The sequence below is a fragment of the Lithobates pipiens genome, unplaced genomic scaffold, assembly GCF_037356315.1.
Source record: "Lithobates pipiens isolate NorthernLeopardFrog02 unplaced genomic scaffold, aLitPip1_a1.2 Scaffold_13, whole genome shotgun sequence".
In the NCBI taxonomy this organism is placed as follows: Eukaryota; Metazoa; Chordata; class Amphibia; order Anura; family Ranidae; genus Lithobates; species Lithobates pipiens.
The window spans coordinates 307,509,664-307,528,390 of NW_027507718.1; the positions used below are offsets into that span (position 1 = coordinate 307,509,664).

At 40.7% G+C, this 18,727-nt stretch overlaps 1 protein-coding gene across 1 annotated transcript in view; it reads left to right on the top strand.

Moving 5' to 3' along the window:
* The window catches only part of LOC143974978 (uncharacterized), a 67,832-nt gene extending 49,695 nt beyond the window's left edge, over positions 1-18,137 (top strand). Inside the window, exons 6-10 of the mRNA XM_077476879.1 lie at positions 1,185-1,281; positions 3,317-3,469; positions 11,200-11,372; positions 14,034-14,199; positions 17,829-18,137. Of these exons, the coding sequence (XP_077333005.1) occupies positions 1,185-1,281; positions 3,317-3,469; positions 11,200-11,372; positions 14,034-14,199; positions 17,829-18,023 (784 nt within the window). The 3' untranslated portion in view covers positions 18,024-18,137. The remainder of the gene's footprint in view (positions 1-1,184; positions 1,282-3,316; positions 3,470-11,199; positions 11,373-14,033; positions 14,200-17,828) is intronic.
* Positions 18,138-18,727: the final 590 nt, after the last annotated feature.

The window sequence follows — 18,727 nt, forward strand, 5'->3', positions numbered from 1 at the left end:
TAAAAGAAAGCCAGGTAGGGAGAGAAAATATGAAGAGTGAAAAAGAGAAAAAAAAAGGGGTAAAGGAGGGAGTGAGGGGGAGGGCGTGAAAGACTGGGCAAGGAAGCTTTCTTAACTTGTTCACACCACTGGGTGCTCCACTTGCTGTGATGCCAGTAGTGTCTGTTCCCTATAGAAGAAATAGGGAGTCCAGATCTTCCAGTATTTATCGTCTTGCTCCTTTAAAATCATTGTTAGATTCTCCATAACTTGTATATCTGTGATTCTCGTCTTCCAATGTGAATCGCACCCCTGAAGCGCCTGGATAGCAAGCGCAATTCACCAGCGGCTTCCTCCCAAGGCAATTCCTACTTAGCAAGTGACATCATCCCTAGAGGGCGGACACAAACGCCTTCCTCCCTCAGGGTCACGGCTTGGCAACAGCCTCCTCCTGGTTCCGGTTCCTGCATGTCCTCACAATGTGGCAGATTAACCGCTCTGGTCGCCAGGCAGTCACCTTCCGGTTAGCTGGTCATCATCGCTGCCACCCATCCCCAGTGAGACACATCCCTCTCCTTTCCCAGTGGAGTACAAGTTAGCCGCTGATCACACCCACCACTAGCACTGGCATTGTTTAAATCTTTATCTATAAACCGCTTACACAATAACTATGTGTGGTTTAAATGAGTATTGGTCGTATACATGTAGTGGATTCACCAGTGACCACATGCCTTTTTGAGACAACATTGTGGTTCCAAGCACTTTTAGGAACTTTTGCTGCTTGTTTACTCCTTCCCTCATTTGCCTTCTGAAAAAACATGCTAAACTAGGGTTACCACCTGACCACTTTTAAGACAAATTTGACGTGACTTGAACCTCGTTCACACATGTGCATTTTATGTACGTTTTAGGTATGGTGCGTTAAAAAATGTCCTACTTACTGCCTACTTGATGTGCCCTCATGAAAATGTGCACTATATGTTCAATGGTGTGTTAATGTAAAACACACCTTAATGCACTGCACAGATATGAACCTGCCATAATACATTGCTAGGGCACGGAGTAAATCTGATTTCCATTGCAATTAACCACAGAACCTGTGTAACTCATATGTGTTCAGTTTTATAGAGTTGGGCTGGTAACTCTACTCTAAACGTTGGTTCTAATACTTTATTCCTTAACGCAATGTCTGTTTTTCTCTGTAGTACGTGGTTGTTTGGTCGCCCGGGAAAATCAAAAGGACCCATCCTCTTCTTTTTTGGCAATTTGTTTCTTTGGGGATACCCAACATACTTTTTTAAGGTAAAATGAGAGTCAAAAGCTAATTAAAAACTTACAGATTGCTATTCTGCTATACACTGATTAAGATGATTAGGTCCCTTAACTAATTATTCTCTTCCCTGTTTTGCTGTGTTGTTCCCTGGACTGAATAAATCAAACAGTAATGCAACTATAATTGCTTGATTCAGTCACCCGGTCACCTTAGGGTTGGGTGTGGACTGAGCCCAAAATGCAGTGGAAACTGCAAATCAAGTTAGGGACAGTTCTACCAAGATGATTTGCACTCTGCAAATAGAAAGTACATCTGCACACAGCAATACCACTCACTGTGGATTGGGTTCAGTGGCCTTCTAAGCAGCAGGCAAAGAGGGTTACATCAAACTTAAAAGAGGAATAAGCTACACAACTTTATAACTGAAATTATTGTATACTAATGATACACTCTAATCAAAACTGACAATTAGAAATTGAAATGTACACAGTGAGCACAGCATTTGTTAAAATACAGCTTAGCAGGACATGGAGAGGCAGGAGGAGGAAGATTGTGGTGGTGCACCCCTGTAGCAGTAAAACTGCTATGGGCAGACCTGAAGTGGTTAAAATCATACATCGGTCTATAGTGTGTGTGTTTTTTGTTGTATGCATTCCAATACCACTTCTACTCTGACAACACCCACATCTATCTCTCTACTCCTCAGCTCAACCCCTCGATCTCCTCACGTATCACAAATTTATTGAGCAACATATCAGTATGGATGTCACACCACTTCCTCAACCCCAAACTTTCTAAAACTGAGTTTGTAATATTTCTTCCTCCCAGATTTCCCACCCCTTCACAATGACTTTACCATTGAGATCAACAGCGCAACCATTGGTTCTACGGGTCACGTCAGGGTCCTGGTTGTAATGCTAGACTCCGACCTCTTCTTAAAGTGGTTATAAATCCTTACAGACCACTTTGACCTACAGGTAAGCCTAGATTAAGGCTTACCTGTAGGTGCAAGAAATATCTCCTAAACCTACATGGTCTAAGAGATATTTGCAAAACACAGGCACCTCTGTCTATGATCCTGCGATGCATAGTAGCCCATTATGCTTTACCTTTGCAGGGAAACAAAGAGGAAGTAAAACCCATCAGGGTTTTTACTTCCTCTTTAACAGCACACATCCAATCACTGGCTAAATCTTGCCGCCTTAACCTCCACATTTCCAGAATTCGCCCCTTCCTGACTAACTACACCACAAAACAACTTATTCACTCCTTAGTTATTTCCTGCCTTGACTACTGTAACTCCCTCCTTTCTGGCCTTCCTTTACACAGGTCAATCCCTCCTTCAGCCTGCTGCTGCTAGACTTGCCTTACTAACTGATCCATGACTGCTGCCCCTTTCTGCCAGTCCCTTTACCTGTTTCCACTAGCCCAAGGTATAGAATTTTAAATATTAACCTCAACGTACAAAGCCATCACCAACCACAACTGCACATATTGCCCAAATCGCCCACTCCGCTCCTCCGAAGACCTCCTGCTCTCTAGCCCCCTTGTTACCTCCTCCCATGCTCTCCCTCCAGGACTTCTCCAGAACCTCTCCCATCCTCTGGAACTCCCTACCCCAGTATGTCCAATCAGCTCCTACCCAGTCTGCCTTTAGGCAATCCTTAAAAATGCATTTATTAAGGAAAGCCTATCCCACCTCCACCTAAAAAAAAACTGTACTTAACCTCAATCAGATCATCCCCTGCAGCTATTACATTTGGTAGCACCTCTCCCTCCCTTTAGATTGTAAGCTCCACGAGCAGGGCCCTCCTCTTCCTTCTGTATTAAACTGTCTTGTAATTGTACTGTCCAACCTTTCATATTGTAAAGCTCTGATAAAACTGTTGGCGCTATATAAACCCTGTATAATAATAATAATAATTCCCTATCAACCAATACATTGACTATGGAAGTAAATCTGAGGCTCATTTTTGACTATGTAACAGTGAGCTCTGTTTCTGTAACTTATACATTGTGGAGTATCGCTGACTAAACATTCTGTTTGTTTCCCATCTTTTACAGATTGTGCCTGTCTCATATAATTATCTCTGGGAATGGCATATTACATTCTTGCTCAGCAATGTATTGATGTGGTTCTTTTTCTTAAAAGCATCCCTTGTGGATCCAGGCTTCCTTCTCCGGGACACAGAAGAGTATAATAATGCTGTCAGGCAGGTGCTGTATTCTTAGATTAAACAACAAGTAACTCTTTTATAAGATTTATTACAAAAAATGCTTACCTCTAACCAGCATAGAATATGTATGTAAGGATTGTGCCAGAAATATAGCTACAACAGTTACAACTGTTGGCTACAACAGTTACACATGCCATATACTGTCAAGCTGATGCCTTAAGGGAGGTACACATGGTCCGAGAATCAGCTGAAAAAGGTCAGTTTGGCAGTTGCTGGTTGAGTTTCGGACCTTGTGTACAGTTTCTTGTCCGACAGAAGCCTGCCAAGCGAGCATGCTGGAAAGCCATTGGCTGCGAGCGCTGATCACTGTGTTCTTGTGGGGGGCAGTCCCTCTGTCAGAACACAATAACTCACAAGGAGATCGCCACACTAACATTGGTTATGTTAGTATGGCAATCTGTAAGTTCAGCCCACTGGGTTGAACGAAAAAAACTTCCCGTGTGTACCACCCATTACTCTCTACAGATATTCTGAACCTTATCTTCCAGATATTCATCCCTTGTATAAAAAGAGTTTCCAGTGACTTTTCTGATCCATAACTGTTTAGATATCTAATGGGCAGAATTAAACCTACTGCATTGTCCACTGTTTGTGCTCTTTAGATTTGATTTAGTTTTTTTTTTTTTTTTTTTTCCATTAAAATTTTTTATTAGCAATAATAGAAAAAGAGAACAGATATAGCAGTGAAAAGTGTAAGTTGAGTAAACCAAAAACGTGCGCAGTCGCGCTCTAATACAGAAAACATCTAATTGAACATGTGGTACAAACAAGTCACAATAAGAATCAAACAGTAGGCTGTGGCTCCAATGATTGCGAGCGTATACAACCGCGCATAATATGCGAGCATGTCAGGCCCTATCTTGCAAGATAGGGGATTAACGGTAGTAAGAGTAATAATCACATATATGCTAAGGAGCTTGACCTTCAGTGTCTGTGGTCTGGATCGCTATATCTGGGGTCTTGAGAAGATAGGTGTTATTATCTGTCTCAATGGGTTCAAGGGGCAAGGAAGGATATCAGTCGGAATCTGAGGGGAGGGGGATTCAGTCTTCTAGGGGGGGGTATGGGGCAAGTGGGGAGGGTCGGTAGGGGGGTGGGGGTGAGGGAGGATGGGAGTTATCCAGGGTCATCGCCTTCTCGGCCCCCCCACCGCTGCGGTAAGGGGGAGGGTTTCTCCTGGGGTCCCCGGCCTGCGGGAGCGCCCTCTGAGACCCCGTGAGGGGTATTCTCAAGGTATCCGATAATAATGACTGGATTAGTCTATCCAGGAGGGATTGGGTAAACCAACTTAATCAGCTAGTGGAACAAGGAGGAATGTTAGGGTTCATCAAGGAGGAATATCTGTCCGTGGATCGAAAGTAGGTCCAACAGGACCATGTCTGAGCAAATTTGGATGGTGAATCTCGTGCTATGTAGATCAACTCTTCCATTTCGGCTATCCTTCCCACGCGTGTAAGCCATTCAGACACCGTCGGGGCATGAGATGTGCCCCAGTGTGCAGAGATACATAGTTTGGCTCCATTTATCATATGGATCCCCAGGGATCTTTTGTAAGGTTTTTTGTTTTTTTTGCTTAATATAGACCAGAGCTATCCAAACTTTCTAAACAAAGGGCCAGTTTTCAGATCTTCAAACTTTAGAGGGACTGGACTATGGTCAGTGGGAGTAGAAAATGTTCTGGTGTCAGTAAACCGTACCCCATCTTTGATATTAGGGGGAGTATACGGTGTTCCATCATTGGTATCGGTGGGAGGAAAAGTGCCCCATCATTAGTGTTATTAGTGTCAGTGGGAGGAATAGTGCCCCATCATTGGTGTCAGTGGAAGGAATAATGCTCCAAAGGACTGCACCTGACCCCCCCCCCCCCCCCCCCGGCCAATTTGGAGACCACTGATCTAGACATATTGCCGGTTTGGATTTTACAAAACTGGTCATGTGCATGCAACTAAACCAGTTGGGGATCAGCTAAACTTTGAATCAAATCAATTAAAAAGTCTTACTATAGACAGTCAACATAAAGAAATTTGTATATTCTCTTAAATTATTTTTAGAAACGCACATAAAACAGATGTGGGTAATGTTATCACCGTTCAAGTATAAGCATGTGCTTTCTACAAATACACTTTACTTTCCTTTTAAGTGATAAAAAAAAAAAAAACTGTGCACAATACTGAATTTCAGGCCATACATGGATTTGGCTGGTTCAGCAGGGACTGGCTGAGATCCGATCCATGACAGATTTTTTCTGCTTGATCAGCGCTGCAGGCTTATAGCCGACAGCACTAATCATTGTATTCTGACTGCAGGGAAGTCTCACCGCTTTCAGAATGCAATAGCTCAGTGGAGAGGACTCCCCCATCCATTTTAGACCTGCTACATTATATAAATGTCCTGGAGGGCTTCATATTCATATACTGTACATATGCTGCCAATGGGAGTAGTTGCCAGTTTGAGAAGCATAGGCCTGATCTGCAAGCATACCAGTCAGATTTCATTAATTAACAGCTAGTGACAATGATCATTCAATGTAATTGTCTAACAAAATTACACTGTTGTAACAACTGTCACTGTAGATCACTGGGCTGTGACATCATCATGACAGGAGCTGAAATATAGCTGTAGAGTTAGAAAAAGGTTGAACCAAAAAAGGGTTAATTATTTTTATGTATTTGGGTCTTATATGAAAAAGGGTATGGATTAAAGACAGGGTATGTTACAGCCCATGTGGGTAATGCTTGAGAACATATCTGCAGTACAGTATAACATAATACCATGGCATTAGCTTATACCTGGATGCTATTGGATTAAAAAAAAAAAAAAAACTGACATGTATATAGTTTAAACTGGATAGAGGGAATGGGGTAACTCCCAATAGTTTAATTTAAAAAAAGGGGAAGGGGGGTTATCTTCCAGTAGTTTAAACTGAATAGGGGGAATCTAGGGTATCTCCTGATACTACTAATAGAAATGTGTGAGTATCAGTTTATTGATATAGCGACAGTGTAGATAGGGGAAAATGGTGAATTTGAAGGCGTATAGAAGAGAAAAACATGAGAATATGAGGGGGGGGGGGGGGTAGACTAAGAGGAAATGGGGTGGGGAACAAGAGGAAGGGGGCTAGTAATCAGCTTTCTCCCTATGACTGTGGCGTTGAGTTTTATTACAGAAGAACTGAGCATACGCTCGAAACGTCAGGGAAAACAACTCGGAATTAGAGAGTTTCCTAGTAGTTAAGTGGGAACAATAGGGACTATTGCGGTATCATGTAATAATTGAAAGATAATAGTTCATAAAATTTACTCATATTTTATTATAAATAAATATACACATAACAAAACAGAAATAAACAAAATATATTCAGCCCAAAAAAAAGACAGAATAAATTCGAAAATAATCTAGAGGTTTTCCAACAGAGGGATTATTTACAAAGGTGTAGAATTAACGTAAACATCCGACTGGTTTCGTGGCACTGAAAACGCCGCTTCCTCAGGGAACGTCACTTTATAAATCTAATATATATAAAGAGGATATAGTTTTTAAATTGAATAGAGTTACATGAACAAAAAATACATAGATAAGTATTACAATCATATACAAACAAAAATTGATATTCAAATCCAAAAGTGGTATATAAAGAATAGAAATACAAATAGGAACAATGGTAAGTCATGACTCACCCCTGGAACTCCCAATCCCTCTACAGCCAAGCGACCAAACTCGAGACACCCAAAATTAGGGTGCCCCCCCTGGGTGCGGACACGGGGGGTATGTATAGTGGATGGAGAGGCTTTACACAGCGAATAAAGGACTAGAATAAAGAATAAATGACATGATCCATTTGAAGAAATATGTATAAAAATAAATTGAAGACCATGGACTGAAAAATTTAGGGGAGCTAAGTTAGTCAGAAAATAGATAGAAAAAGTCTATCATACCAAAAAAGGAAAGCACCCAGTGGTCCAAGGTCTGTATCGCTAAGTGGAAACCAGGAGGCATGGCTGTTAGGCAAAACCTACCCATACTCTGTCAAAATCGCTGTAAAGTATGCTGTTTAATATAGAGCCCAGCAAATCTTCAGTGTACAGCACCCATAAATTCAGTATCAGGTATTTTCTATTAAAAAAAGTCAGAGAAAGGGGTTGGGTCAGCGTGGGTCATAAATGCAGCTGACCTTGAAGATGGCAAGCATGAAAAAAGGAAAACAACAAGATAGAGATATAGATGGTGGCTTTACCTTAAAAATAACAGCCGTACAAGCGTGTATCTCCTCCACCTCGGCGTCGCTCAGAAAATTAAGTTCCGGCGGCGTCTTACATAACCCTGACCCGGAAATGATCAGAGCGCAGCTGTGCGCTCCTTCTCAGTGTCCCTCCATCTACTGCGCAAGCGCGGAGTACGCGCATGCGCTGTGAAAGATCCCCCGTTGAGTTTTATTAGTTGCATAGTAAATCTCAGAACTCTTGAAAATAGAAAAATACCATCCAGATGACCCAAGTAAAAGTGTGTCGATCTAACATAAAGTATTCTGTGGCGACCAGGTATTGCAGAAGAATGATGGAATCCAATTCCATCATCCATTTTGCTATAGATGGTACCTGTGATGAGTGCCAATGTCTAGGGATAACTGTTCTCGCTGCCGTGAGGAAACGGTGTAAAATTTATTTTCTACAAGATTTAATTGCACCAGGAATAGTTGACAGCAAGGTGGTTGTCGGGGTATTCATTATCTTAGAGTGCTTTCACACTGAAAGCGCCCGGGTGTTGGCGGTAAAGCGGCAGAATTCGGTCGCTAGCGAGGATAGTGGCCAGAAAAGGGTTAAATCCACCTGCAAAACACAGGTGCAGCGGTATAGCAGCGCTGCCCCATTCTTTTCAATGGGCAGGAGCAGTGGAGGAGTAGTGTATTCACCGCTCCTACACCGCTGCAAAGAAGCAGGACTTTTTGTGATGCCCTTCCAACGTAGCACCCCAGTGTGAAAGCACTCAGGTTTTTACACTGGGTTTGAAGCTGAGGCTTTTTTCAAGAGCTGTGCAGGCGCTATTTTTAGCACTGTAGCACCTGAAAAATGCCTCCAGCGTGAAAGGGGTCTTGGTATTTGTCACCCTAGTATAAATCTTTAGAATGTGAGCCCAGGATTTTCAGTAGGGGCACCTTCCCTCCAACAGCGGCAGGGCATAGCCAATTAGCACCACAAACTGAAAATGCTATTTAATTCATTTTTAATACTTACCCATTCATCCATGACTCCATGCTTTATTTTACTGAGAAATGCATTTCTAGCTGTGGCTATCTTGAGTAAGGGCAGATGAATAGTGTAGCATTTACTTTCTGGAATCCATCTGCCCTTAGCTCAGGCATGCAGCCAGGAGGATGTGCTTAGCTGAGAAAGCCCCTCCTCCAGATAAAAGGAAAATAAAACGCCCTTGAAGACTCATGGGATGTATGACATAATTTTAGCCTAGGCCAGAAACTAGGAAACACCAGTTGAAATGTAAGAAAAAAAAAACTTCCTATCTACTTATGCTAGCAGCATAAGGATTAAAAACAGTTAATGTTGATTGAGAGAGTTTAGTTCCACTTTAACCAGGATTAGCATTAAAGCAAGCTGTGTAGCCACGTGAACCCCCTCTGAACTTCTTCCTCGATCTATGCATAGCAGTGAGAGGGGCTGAGATATCCCTGTGACGCCAGAGATATCTCTGTGACAGTAGAGGGAAGTCACATCACTGCACAGCGGTGGTGTGGGAAAAGGTATTTGGCCTTTTCATAAAATAAAAAAATCACACACACTGTAGTCACTAACTGCATAATCCAGAGGGGATGCAAGTATTTTTTATGCATATTGCAGCTGAATAGTGGCGGGAGATGTGGGTAGGAGAGCCACTCTCATGCTGACAGGTAGGTAGGGAGGGGGAGAGACGCACAGCAGAGCAGCGGGATGGCAGAGGCACGTAAACTGACCACGGTATCTTGGCTCACCAGCCATGGTTACCTTGGTCAGCACAGACAGGGGGACACAGGAACAGGCAGGATCAACCAAGCATACAGTATTACAACATAGTAAGGGGCAAATTACAGGATACAAGCACTGTACTATAGATCATGCCTTAACCACTTCCCGACCAGCGCACGACGATGTACGTCGACAGAATGGCACGGGCAGGCATATTGGCGTACATGTACGTCCAATATTCGTTGCCGCCGTGCCATCGGGAGCGCGCCGCCGGCGGCGCGCTCCCGCGCTGGTCGGGACCCCCGTGAGTCCGGTCGCGGGACCCGCGGACTCGATCGCCGCGGGCATCCCCGCGATCGTCTCACGGAGCGGCCGAATGGAGGAAATGCTGTATAAACAACATTTTTCCATTCTGCCTAGCAACTAGTGACGCTGATCTCTGCTCCATGTGATTGGAGCAGAGATCAGTGTACACTAAATGAAAGCCCAACCCCCCCACAGTTAGTAACACACCCCTAGGAACACTTAACCCCTACACTGCCACCCACTGGTTAACCCTTTCACTGCCAGTGTCATTTACACAGGAATCACTGCATTTATATAGCAGTGATTACTGTATAAATGACAATGGTCCCAAAAATGTGTCAAAAATGTCCGATGGGTCCCCGACAATGTCGCAGTCACAATAAAAATCGCAGATCGCCGCCATTACTAGTAATTTTATATATTTTTGGGGGATATTTATTATTACAAAAAGTAAAAAATAATGCGTTTTTTTCAAAATTATCGCTCTATTTTTGTTTATAGCGCAAAAAATAAAAACCGCAGGGGTGATCAAATACCACCAAAAGAAAGCTCTATTTGTGGGAAAAAAAAGGATGTTAATTTTGTTTGGGAGCCACGTCGCACGACCGCGCAATTGTCAGTTAAAGCGACGCAGTGCCGAATCGCAAAAAGTGGTCTGGTCTTTGACCAGCAAATTGGTCCGGTCTGAAAGTGGTTAAGAGAACAGGATCGGCCACTTTTAATTTCCCCCTCCAGCTAGATTTGTGTTTCCTTTTATCTTTTCTGTTCATATGGAAACATTTCTTACATTATCATTCATTTGTCTTTTTGTGTGTTGTGTTAAAAAAACATACCCAATGTTTATTTCATATAAACAACCTCATCATACTTTGTACCAGGAACAATATTTCAGTGTTGTAGCCTTTAGGGCAAAATGCAGTGCAGAAAATTAGTACGGTACTTTATATCTACATTGCATTTAAAACAGAATGTTGGTTAACTTAAAATGTCTAAAGCACCAAGTATTGGGCATACAGTATAGTGTATGCAAACAGGACCAGGATGTGGTACAGGCTTCAGTCTTTTCTGTTCATAGGGGACGAAGCTGCATTCATAAAAAAAAAAGTAGATTCCCCTCCATGGGGACACAGACAACCATGAAAGTTTATGAGGTTCTAAATTTTCACCAATCTGCCTATCTTCCTCCCTTCCTCGCTGTCTTGATGGTGCACTGTCTCCATCAAGGCAGGAAGTGAGGCGAAACCCTCCTCCAGTGGGGACAAAAACCACGGTAAATCCATGCTCTATAAAAAACAAAACACAAAAAATTTTTTGGAGTTCGTTCATTTTCAAATTTGCCAATAAAATGGACTTAAAAATGTAGATCATATTAGCAATGCCCAGAACAAGTTTTACCTTAACTTACTGAAATTTCCCATTGACTCTAATACAGTTTAATACTTTCCAATAGGCTATCAATTTTAATGACTGGAAAAATGGTAAGAACCCCCTGAGCCGACTCTGCCACACGTGCCATCTTGTGAAGCCTCTGCGCTCCAAGCACTGCCGTGTCACAAACCGCTGCGTTGCAGTCTTCGACCATTACTGTCCTTATGTCTACAATGATGTGGGACAGCGCAACAGGTTTGTAGCTTTTTTTTTTTTTTTTTCATTCAGTATATATTCATGGGTACGGAAATTACAGTGTATGCATGCCATTAAACACTAATGTTTTCCATTGATTTCTCATTCATTGTAATGCTCGCCCAGACTAAAACAGGAAGCACTTATCTTTCATGGCCTAAAGAACTACATTGCAAGGCGTTTCCTTTTAGTCGCATAAAAAAATCCATGCTAAAGCTTGTAATCATCCATTCCTGTATACAAACAGTAGCTCTGCAAAACTTTTTAAATTAACTGATTAAAGTATATGTTACTCTAGAGAAAAGACTCTTTGGGGCTTATTCAGGAAGTTAGTATGAAAAGCCATTATGATACCATAGAAAGTGATATAGCTAGGGCTTTTTTTCTCAGAATAGGTGCAGGAACTCCCCCTTTGCGAGTCACCCCTTGTCTCTGCCCCAACCCACCTCTGAGTCCTATTCCTTGGTTCCACCTCCTAGCCACCTCCCAGTACCACCCCTTTTTAAAGAATACAGAACCATATAATTTTGTGGTGCTCAGTAATTTTGTATGGAATTTGGTAACAATAGCAAGAAAAGTAGTAAAATAGATACCCTGCAGCCAGTAACAATAGGGCCCCCATGCCAGCAACAATAGATCCCCCTACCAACAATGGACCATACGCAACAAATGTCCCCTCTACTAAGAACAAACTATCAGCAGCAACAACATATCTCCCCGCAGCCAGCATCAATAGACTCTCTGTCAGCCAACAACAATAGATCCCTCCCTCAACAGTAGATCTCAACCAGAAACATCTGACTCCCCCCCCCCCCCCCCAGCAATATAAGACCCACCCTCAGCAACAATAGGTCTCCCATCAGCAACATTAGACCTCCTCAGCAACAATAGACCCCCCTGCAAAAATAGACCCCCTACAACTAGAATATATCCCTCAATCAATAGACCCAGCAGCACACCGCAACTTTTCTTGCCATTACATACAGTCAGTACTGGAGGTGCTGGAACTGCGTTCCCCTGCGTTCCCGCTGAAAAAAAGCCCTGGATATAGCTCATAGCATCACATTAGGTTTTGACATTTAGCTCTGTTAAGAAATCATTTATGATCTCATGGCTTATTGCATTGCCTTGAATGCATTTGGATAAACCTCCATTATAAAAACAATATAGTATTTAAATATATAATACATTTACAGGCATATGATTTTATAATATAACTATAGTACCCGAAAAAGGAACCTGTCATGAGAGAATCCTTTTTTTCTTAAAGGATAATTCTACTTTTGTGAAACCTATAAAGAAAACAAAAACATAATATAGCATATACAGTTGCTATGCTAGCCATAATGTAATTTAATGTTATTAAAATTACTGTTCCTATTCAATGTAATATGGCAACCTGGAGGACTTCTGTACACAGTTGGTGTATAGAACCTGCCCAGGGATGTCATTTTCTGCTTGTGTGATTGGCTGATTGATTTTCCCAAAAGTCTGCACTAAGATACAAGTCAGATTTTAGGCATCCTCTGCAATAGGAATTTTATTGTTGGTGAGATACTCCCTAAGGGATAATTACTTCTAAAGGGATGCGGACTCTGCAAATTTCCTAATTAGAACCGTACAAGTGCATCTGCTGATTGGATTGAGCACAGACACTCCTATTCAGGAATCGGCCTTTCAAGACATTGAACATACAACTTTTTCTTAGGTGAGGTTGACACCTGTGGGGGTTTGCGTTTGAGTTTTTTGCCAGTGCATTTTGCATTTTTTTTACACACGATTTGCGTGTTTCAATGCTTTTTTGGGATGTGTCTGCCATGTGGGAAAAAACAGCAAAAATGCAGCGGAAACGCATTTAAAAATGCAAACACTGCATTGCATTATTACTGAAGTCTATGGAACCAAAAACACACGGTGCTGCATATAATAAAGTCCCTGGGCTGGTGAAAACTGCATAGATGTGAACGTGACTCATAAGAACTAATGTTAAATGAACTGTAGTGCGTTTCTGCCGATCTGCAAACATACTGAAAAATGCATAGGTTTGAGCCTAGCCTTAAGAAAACAGAAGCATGTAGGACTATGCTACAAAGTTTGTTAAAATACGTGCAATGTACATTGATCACCCAGAGGGGTTGTTTTTTTTCCCCCTGCAAAAGTGGAGTTACTTTTTAAGATGCTAACTGCCCAACTGTCACACTGACCTTACAGTACTGATGTGGAACAAGTATGCAGATAAGAAATTCAGTAATAGCAGCCTTTGCATTTGTGTCTTGAAAGGTTTACTTTAAAGATCTATTCACATTATACACTGCATTAGTTTTGAATGAGATGGCAGTGCAACTTAATGCCAAAAAAATCAGATATGCGTTATTTTATTTTTTTAATACATGTCCAGACACCCCATGATGCACATCTATTGCCTATTGGCTACTGTTGTACAGTGCATTGGGGTGTTACTGCTACATATTGTGGCAACATGTGATAAAATCTGCAATTTACCCCAAATTACTGGAATGCAAAGATCGAAATAGGCCCTAGGATTAACATTTCCAAATTGCCAAAAGGTATTTTCTGTTAAATACCTTACTCTTTAGTAAATTACCCCTAAAGTGTTTTAATTACATATGTTCTATTTCATTATTTATATTTACTTCACAGGGTGTTTTTTGTCGGGTTCTTGTTGAATATGTGCATCAGCTGCCTTATTGGAGTCTACCTGTGTTGGGACTGGTTATATATTGAAGGTCACAGCCTGTTAATTGAAATGGGCTTTGTATTCCTCGCCGTGATTGGTTTTATTTCTGCTATGATGACTGGAACGTGTGTAAGTAATTATGGTTAGTTTTACAAGCCTAAAATGAAACTTCAGATTCACAACGTCTACTGTTCATCCAACATTCCCTTAGTAATGTACAAAAACTTTTATATAATAACTAATGGTTGCAGCATGCAAACCTTAAATGTTTGTTGGAGTGTATTGAGACCAACCTAAAAACAGACCTAAAGATATGCTAATGAAATTTATATTTAAAGATTAATTCTAGTTATGGAAATTTTATACATAGGGGGTTATTTACGAAAGGCAAATCCACTTTGCACTACAAGTGCACTTGAAAGTGCCCTTGGAAGTGCAGTCGCTCTAAATCTAAGGGGTAGATCTGAAATGAGTGGAAGCTGTGCTGATTTTATCACCCCATCATGTGCAAGCTAAAATGCTGTTTTTTATTCTCCTTGCATTTCCCCCTCGGATCTACAGCCACTTTCATGTGCACTTGTAGTGCAAAGTGGATTTGCCTTTAGTAAATAACCCCTATAGTTACATTGGTCTAGCTTGGACCAAAGTTACTTTGCATATACCATACTTGGCTGATGCCCGTAAAAGCTGGAAATCCCTGAAATAGATACCAATACTCCAGTATATTTGCTATTGCACATAGGGCACTTTGCGGTTTTATGATGTTCTTTTATGCGTGATATACAGTATATATATTTGTGTGTTTATATATATATATATATATATATATATATATATATATATATATATATATATATATATATATATATATATATATATATATAATCACATTTTCAGTACACTTAGTTATTTTGTTTCAGTTATATATTAGTTATTAAGGTTGCAGCAGTATAAGTTGGATACAGCATTATGGTATTTCACATTCACAGTTTCCACCCCTGTTCAGAGGGTAGCGCTACACTTTTTGGCTATTCTTTCCAGCGATCTTCAAGGATGCAGGGTGCCGCGCTGCCCAAAATGAATAATGAACTGGAAATTCATATAAAAATATATGATAAATATAAATTCATGTTGAGTTAAACCTTAAACACAAATGTGCAAATGTTTTTTTACATAAATTACATAAAAAGTAAAAAAATCTAATTCAAATAACATAAAAAGTGAAGAGTTTTCAGATCATCATAATAAAAGAAAAAAATTCATGCACAGAATTGAGAACAGTCCCACACCAAATATTATGATTCAAGATTGATTCCAGGATAAAGCAGAACAAAAAATCATCCATGGATCCCAAATCATGCAGAGGAAAAGCACCATGCTTCCTTTCAACCCACATGCATATAAGCTAGTGTGACTCTGGGGTTGATTTACTAAAGGCAAATCCACTTTGCACTAAAAGTGCACTTAGGAGTGCAGTCGCTGTAGATCTGAGGGGAAGATCTGAAATGAGGGGAAGCTCTGCTGATTTTATCATCCAATTATGTACAAGCTAAAATGCTGTTTTTTTTATTTTCCTTAAATGTTCCCCTCAGATCTACAGCAACTGCACTTCCAAGTGCACTTGTAGTGCAAAGTGGATTTGCCTTTAGTAAATCAACCCCTCTGTGCAGTAAAACCTCACTGTGTCATCCAGAATCCTCCAGCAGGCATCCACGGACAGATGTTCCTCCGTTTAGGGTCCCCAAAAATAAAGAGAAATAGAGCACCAGGCTCGCATAGTGTAAAATCGCAGGTGGTACTTCAGTAAAAAACACGTACTAAGTGTAAAAACAATCATCATCACGCAATCAAAGAAGCTGCAAATCCCACAATGCAATGCCAAACCGAGCATTGCTTGGTGATGTCATGACTTCCGGTTCTGCCCTACATACGTTTCTCCAGTTGCTTCCGGGGTCCCATGCCAAGTAGCTGCTCTGTTTCTTACTGAACGTTGGAGGTCAACTGCTCAGGGGCATAGATGCCATTCAGAGAATGTTTTGCATTTTCCAAATGAATGCAAAGCTTTCTCTGATTGGACAAGGTGGAGAGTGTTCAATGCCCCGCCTCTCCACCTCATCCAATCAGAGAACAATTTGCATTCATTTGGAAAATGCAAAGCATTCATTGAATGACACCAAAGCCCAGAGGCTGACATTCTGTGTTCATAATCCAGCAGGCCATCCATTTGGCAAAGGACCTGGGAGCAAGGAGATCAATGGAGTACCAGTGGCTACTACACTGATTTCCAGCTTCCAGTGGCATCAAACAGGTCTGATATAATATATATATACAGTATATATATATTTAAGTTGGTCCAAGCTGAACCAAACTAATTATGTATAAAATATCCATGCCTGGAATTCATCTTTTTAACGCTATTGACTTTACTACTTAAATATGATTTGCCTGTTAGTTTCTTGCATATATACTCACCCCTATAGTCCTCTGTAATGGCAATATTTTCTTTATCTTTACACGCTAAAACAAAATGCCTACGTCTCTCTACACTATACATGTATATGTTCTCCTTACCAGGATCAGTCATACCACAGTACCTGAGCCAATCCCATAATTAAGCATAAGAACTAGCATGTTACTAGCATTAAGCCTGCTAAGTTCTTATAAGTTAAAGTAAAACTAAACACTTTGGATTTTGCCATCTTAAATAAAGTATGATACAAATAGAAATTATTTCTATTTGCGAGGCATGCACATGTTAGCAGCTATGGAACACAGCCTCCTGCATATGAGTGCACACCAAAGTTGCAAGTGCAGGGCCAAGGTGGCCATGTCCTAATGTAGGGGAATGTTACATTATGAGGAATCCGCACTCTCTACCAAGATAGAGGCTGAATGTGCAGACACACTGTCAGCCTTTGGCCATTGGGGGTGCACAGCGGAGGGTGGCAGCACTTCACATTTGGGCCTTCGGTGGCCTTGTCCCTAGATTGAAATATTGAAGGTACCAGGCAGTAAATTGTTATCCAAATAGCAATAGCATTCAATCAAATGCTGTCACTTGTCAGGTATTTAGACAACTGGTGGGGCTGGCTGTCAGAATACAATTACAGCAGTAGATTCATCTATCCCCACTGTATAGAATGGATGGAGGCATCTGTTAGATTTTATTTATAGTTTTATTTTTTATTTTTAAATATATGTGTATGGCCAACTTTAGAGAATAATGGCTCAGAGCATGAACCTGGGATGGACACTTATCTCTATAACTGCACTGCATAGTGCCTAGGATGGCCCAGACATTAATTCCTATGACCAGGTCTTGTGATGGGGGTGGCCATTATTCTTTATCCAATTTTCTGCCATCCCCATAAGCCTGATGGGGATGGCAGAAAATTAGATGATGTACACACTGCCAGCAATAACTTTGATAACTCTGGATCTAATGTCCATATTACTTGATAAATGATCAAAGGAGCCAGACTATGGACTTTCTATAGTTTCCATACTTTCGAATGACATTCATGAAGCTGTTGAATGTACTGAGAATTGTCGTACAAATGTTTGTAAGAATATAGGCAGGCAGTTTCTTTCAAATTTCTATTATTGTATACCTAACTTTAGACACTTTGGCCTGACATACACTTTAGATGTAACTTTGACCATTAGAATTCTGAGATTATTGTGATCACTGTATAAAAGCCTCCTACATCTGAACAAAAGGAATAATTTGCCATTCTCATTTCACTGTATATTAACAGCTATATATGGCTGCTGTGAACCTCACAACAAATGAAAGATTGAATTCAAAGAAGTACTCGTACCTCATGAACGAAAGTGGAAATTTCTATAATCCATTTGACAGAGGGCTGTACCTGAACCTACTGGAATTCTTCCATTACATTCCACAGCTTCCAGAAGACAAGATTAAGAAAAAGAAAGTGAATGAAATCTGAACTTGTTAACAAAGAGCATCTGATTTTAGAATTTTATTTATATGCTTATTTATAAAAAAGATATTTTTATTGCGGTTTTTTTTTTTCAAATAAATCATTTTATTATGACATTAACCAGGCATTTGTGATATTTCATTTTAGGTAGCTTGACAGTAGCTTCATTCATTCTGTTCTTACACGTTTCTAAAATCTGACACCTTGCCCATACAGGTCTGTTGTACCTTATAGAAAATCCAGCCATGGTGATCATTTTAATAGTGCTCTAACTGTGCATGTGTTTACTATTACTTTTAAACTAGTATGTGGCTTGGGATAAACGTATTTATTTATATATATATATATATATATATATATATATATTGTGTATGTGTATGTGTATGTGTGTGTGTGTGTATATATATATATATATAATTATAAGCACTGACCAACAAAGGAGCTGTTGGTTTTTGTTGGGCTTACCATTACCTCACCTGTTCATTGTGTCCATCCTAGGGGTCCGGTTAAAGGGGTTGGTCAAAGAATATTGCTCCGACACTTAGTTCTTTTTCTGAAGATTTATTTGGAAAAACACACAATTTGCAATAGAGGGTTAAGGGGGATCCAGGTACCTTGTAATTTGCGGGTTAGAGGTATCTCCTTGATCCAGAGGACAAACAGCTTCCACAGACTGGATCTAGCAACCACCGGATAGGCCCCTCTCACTG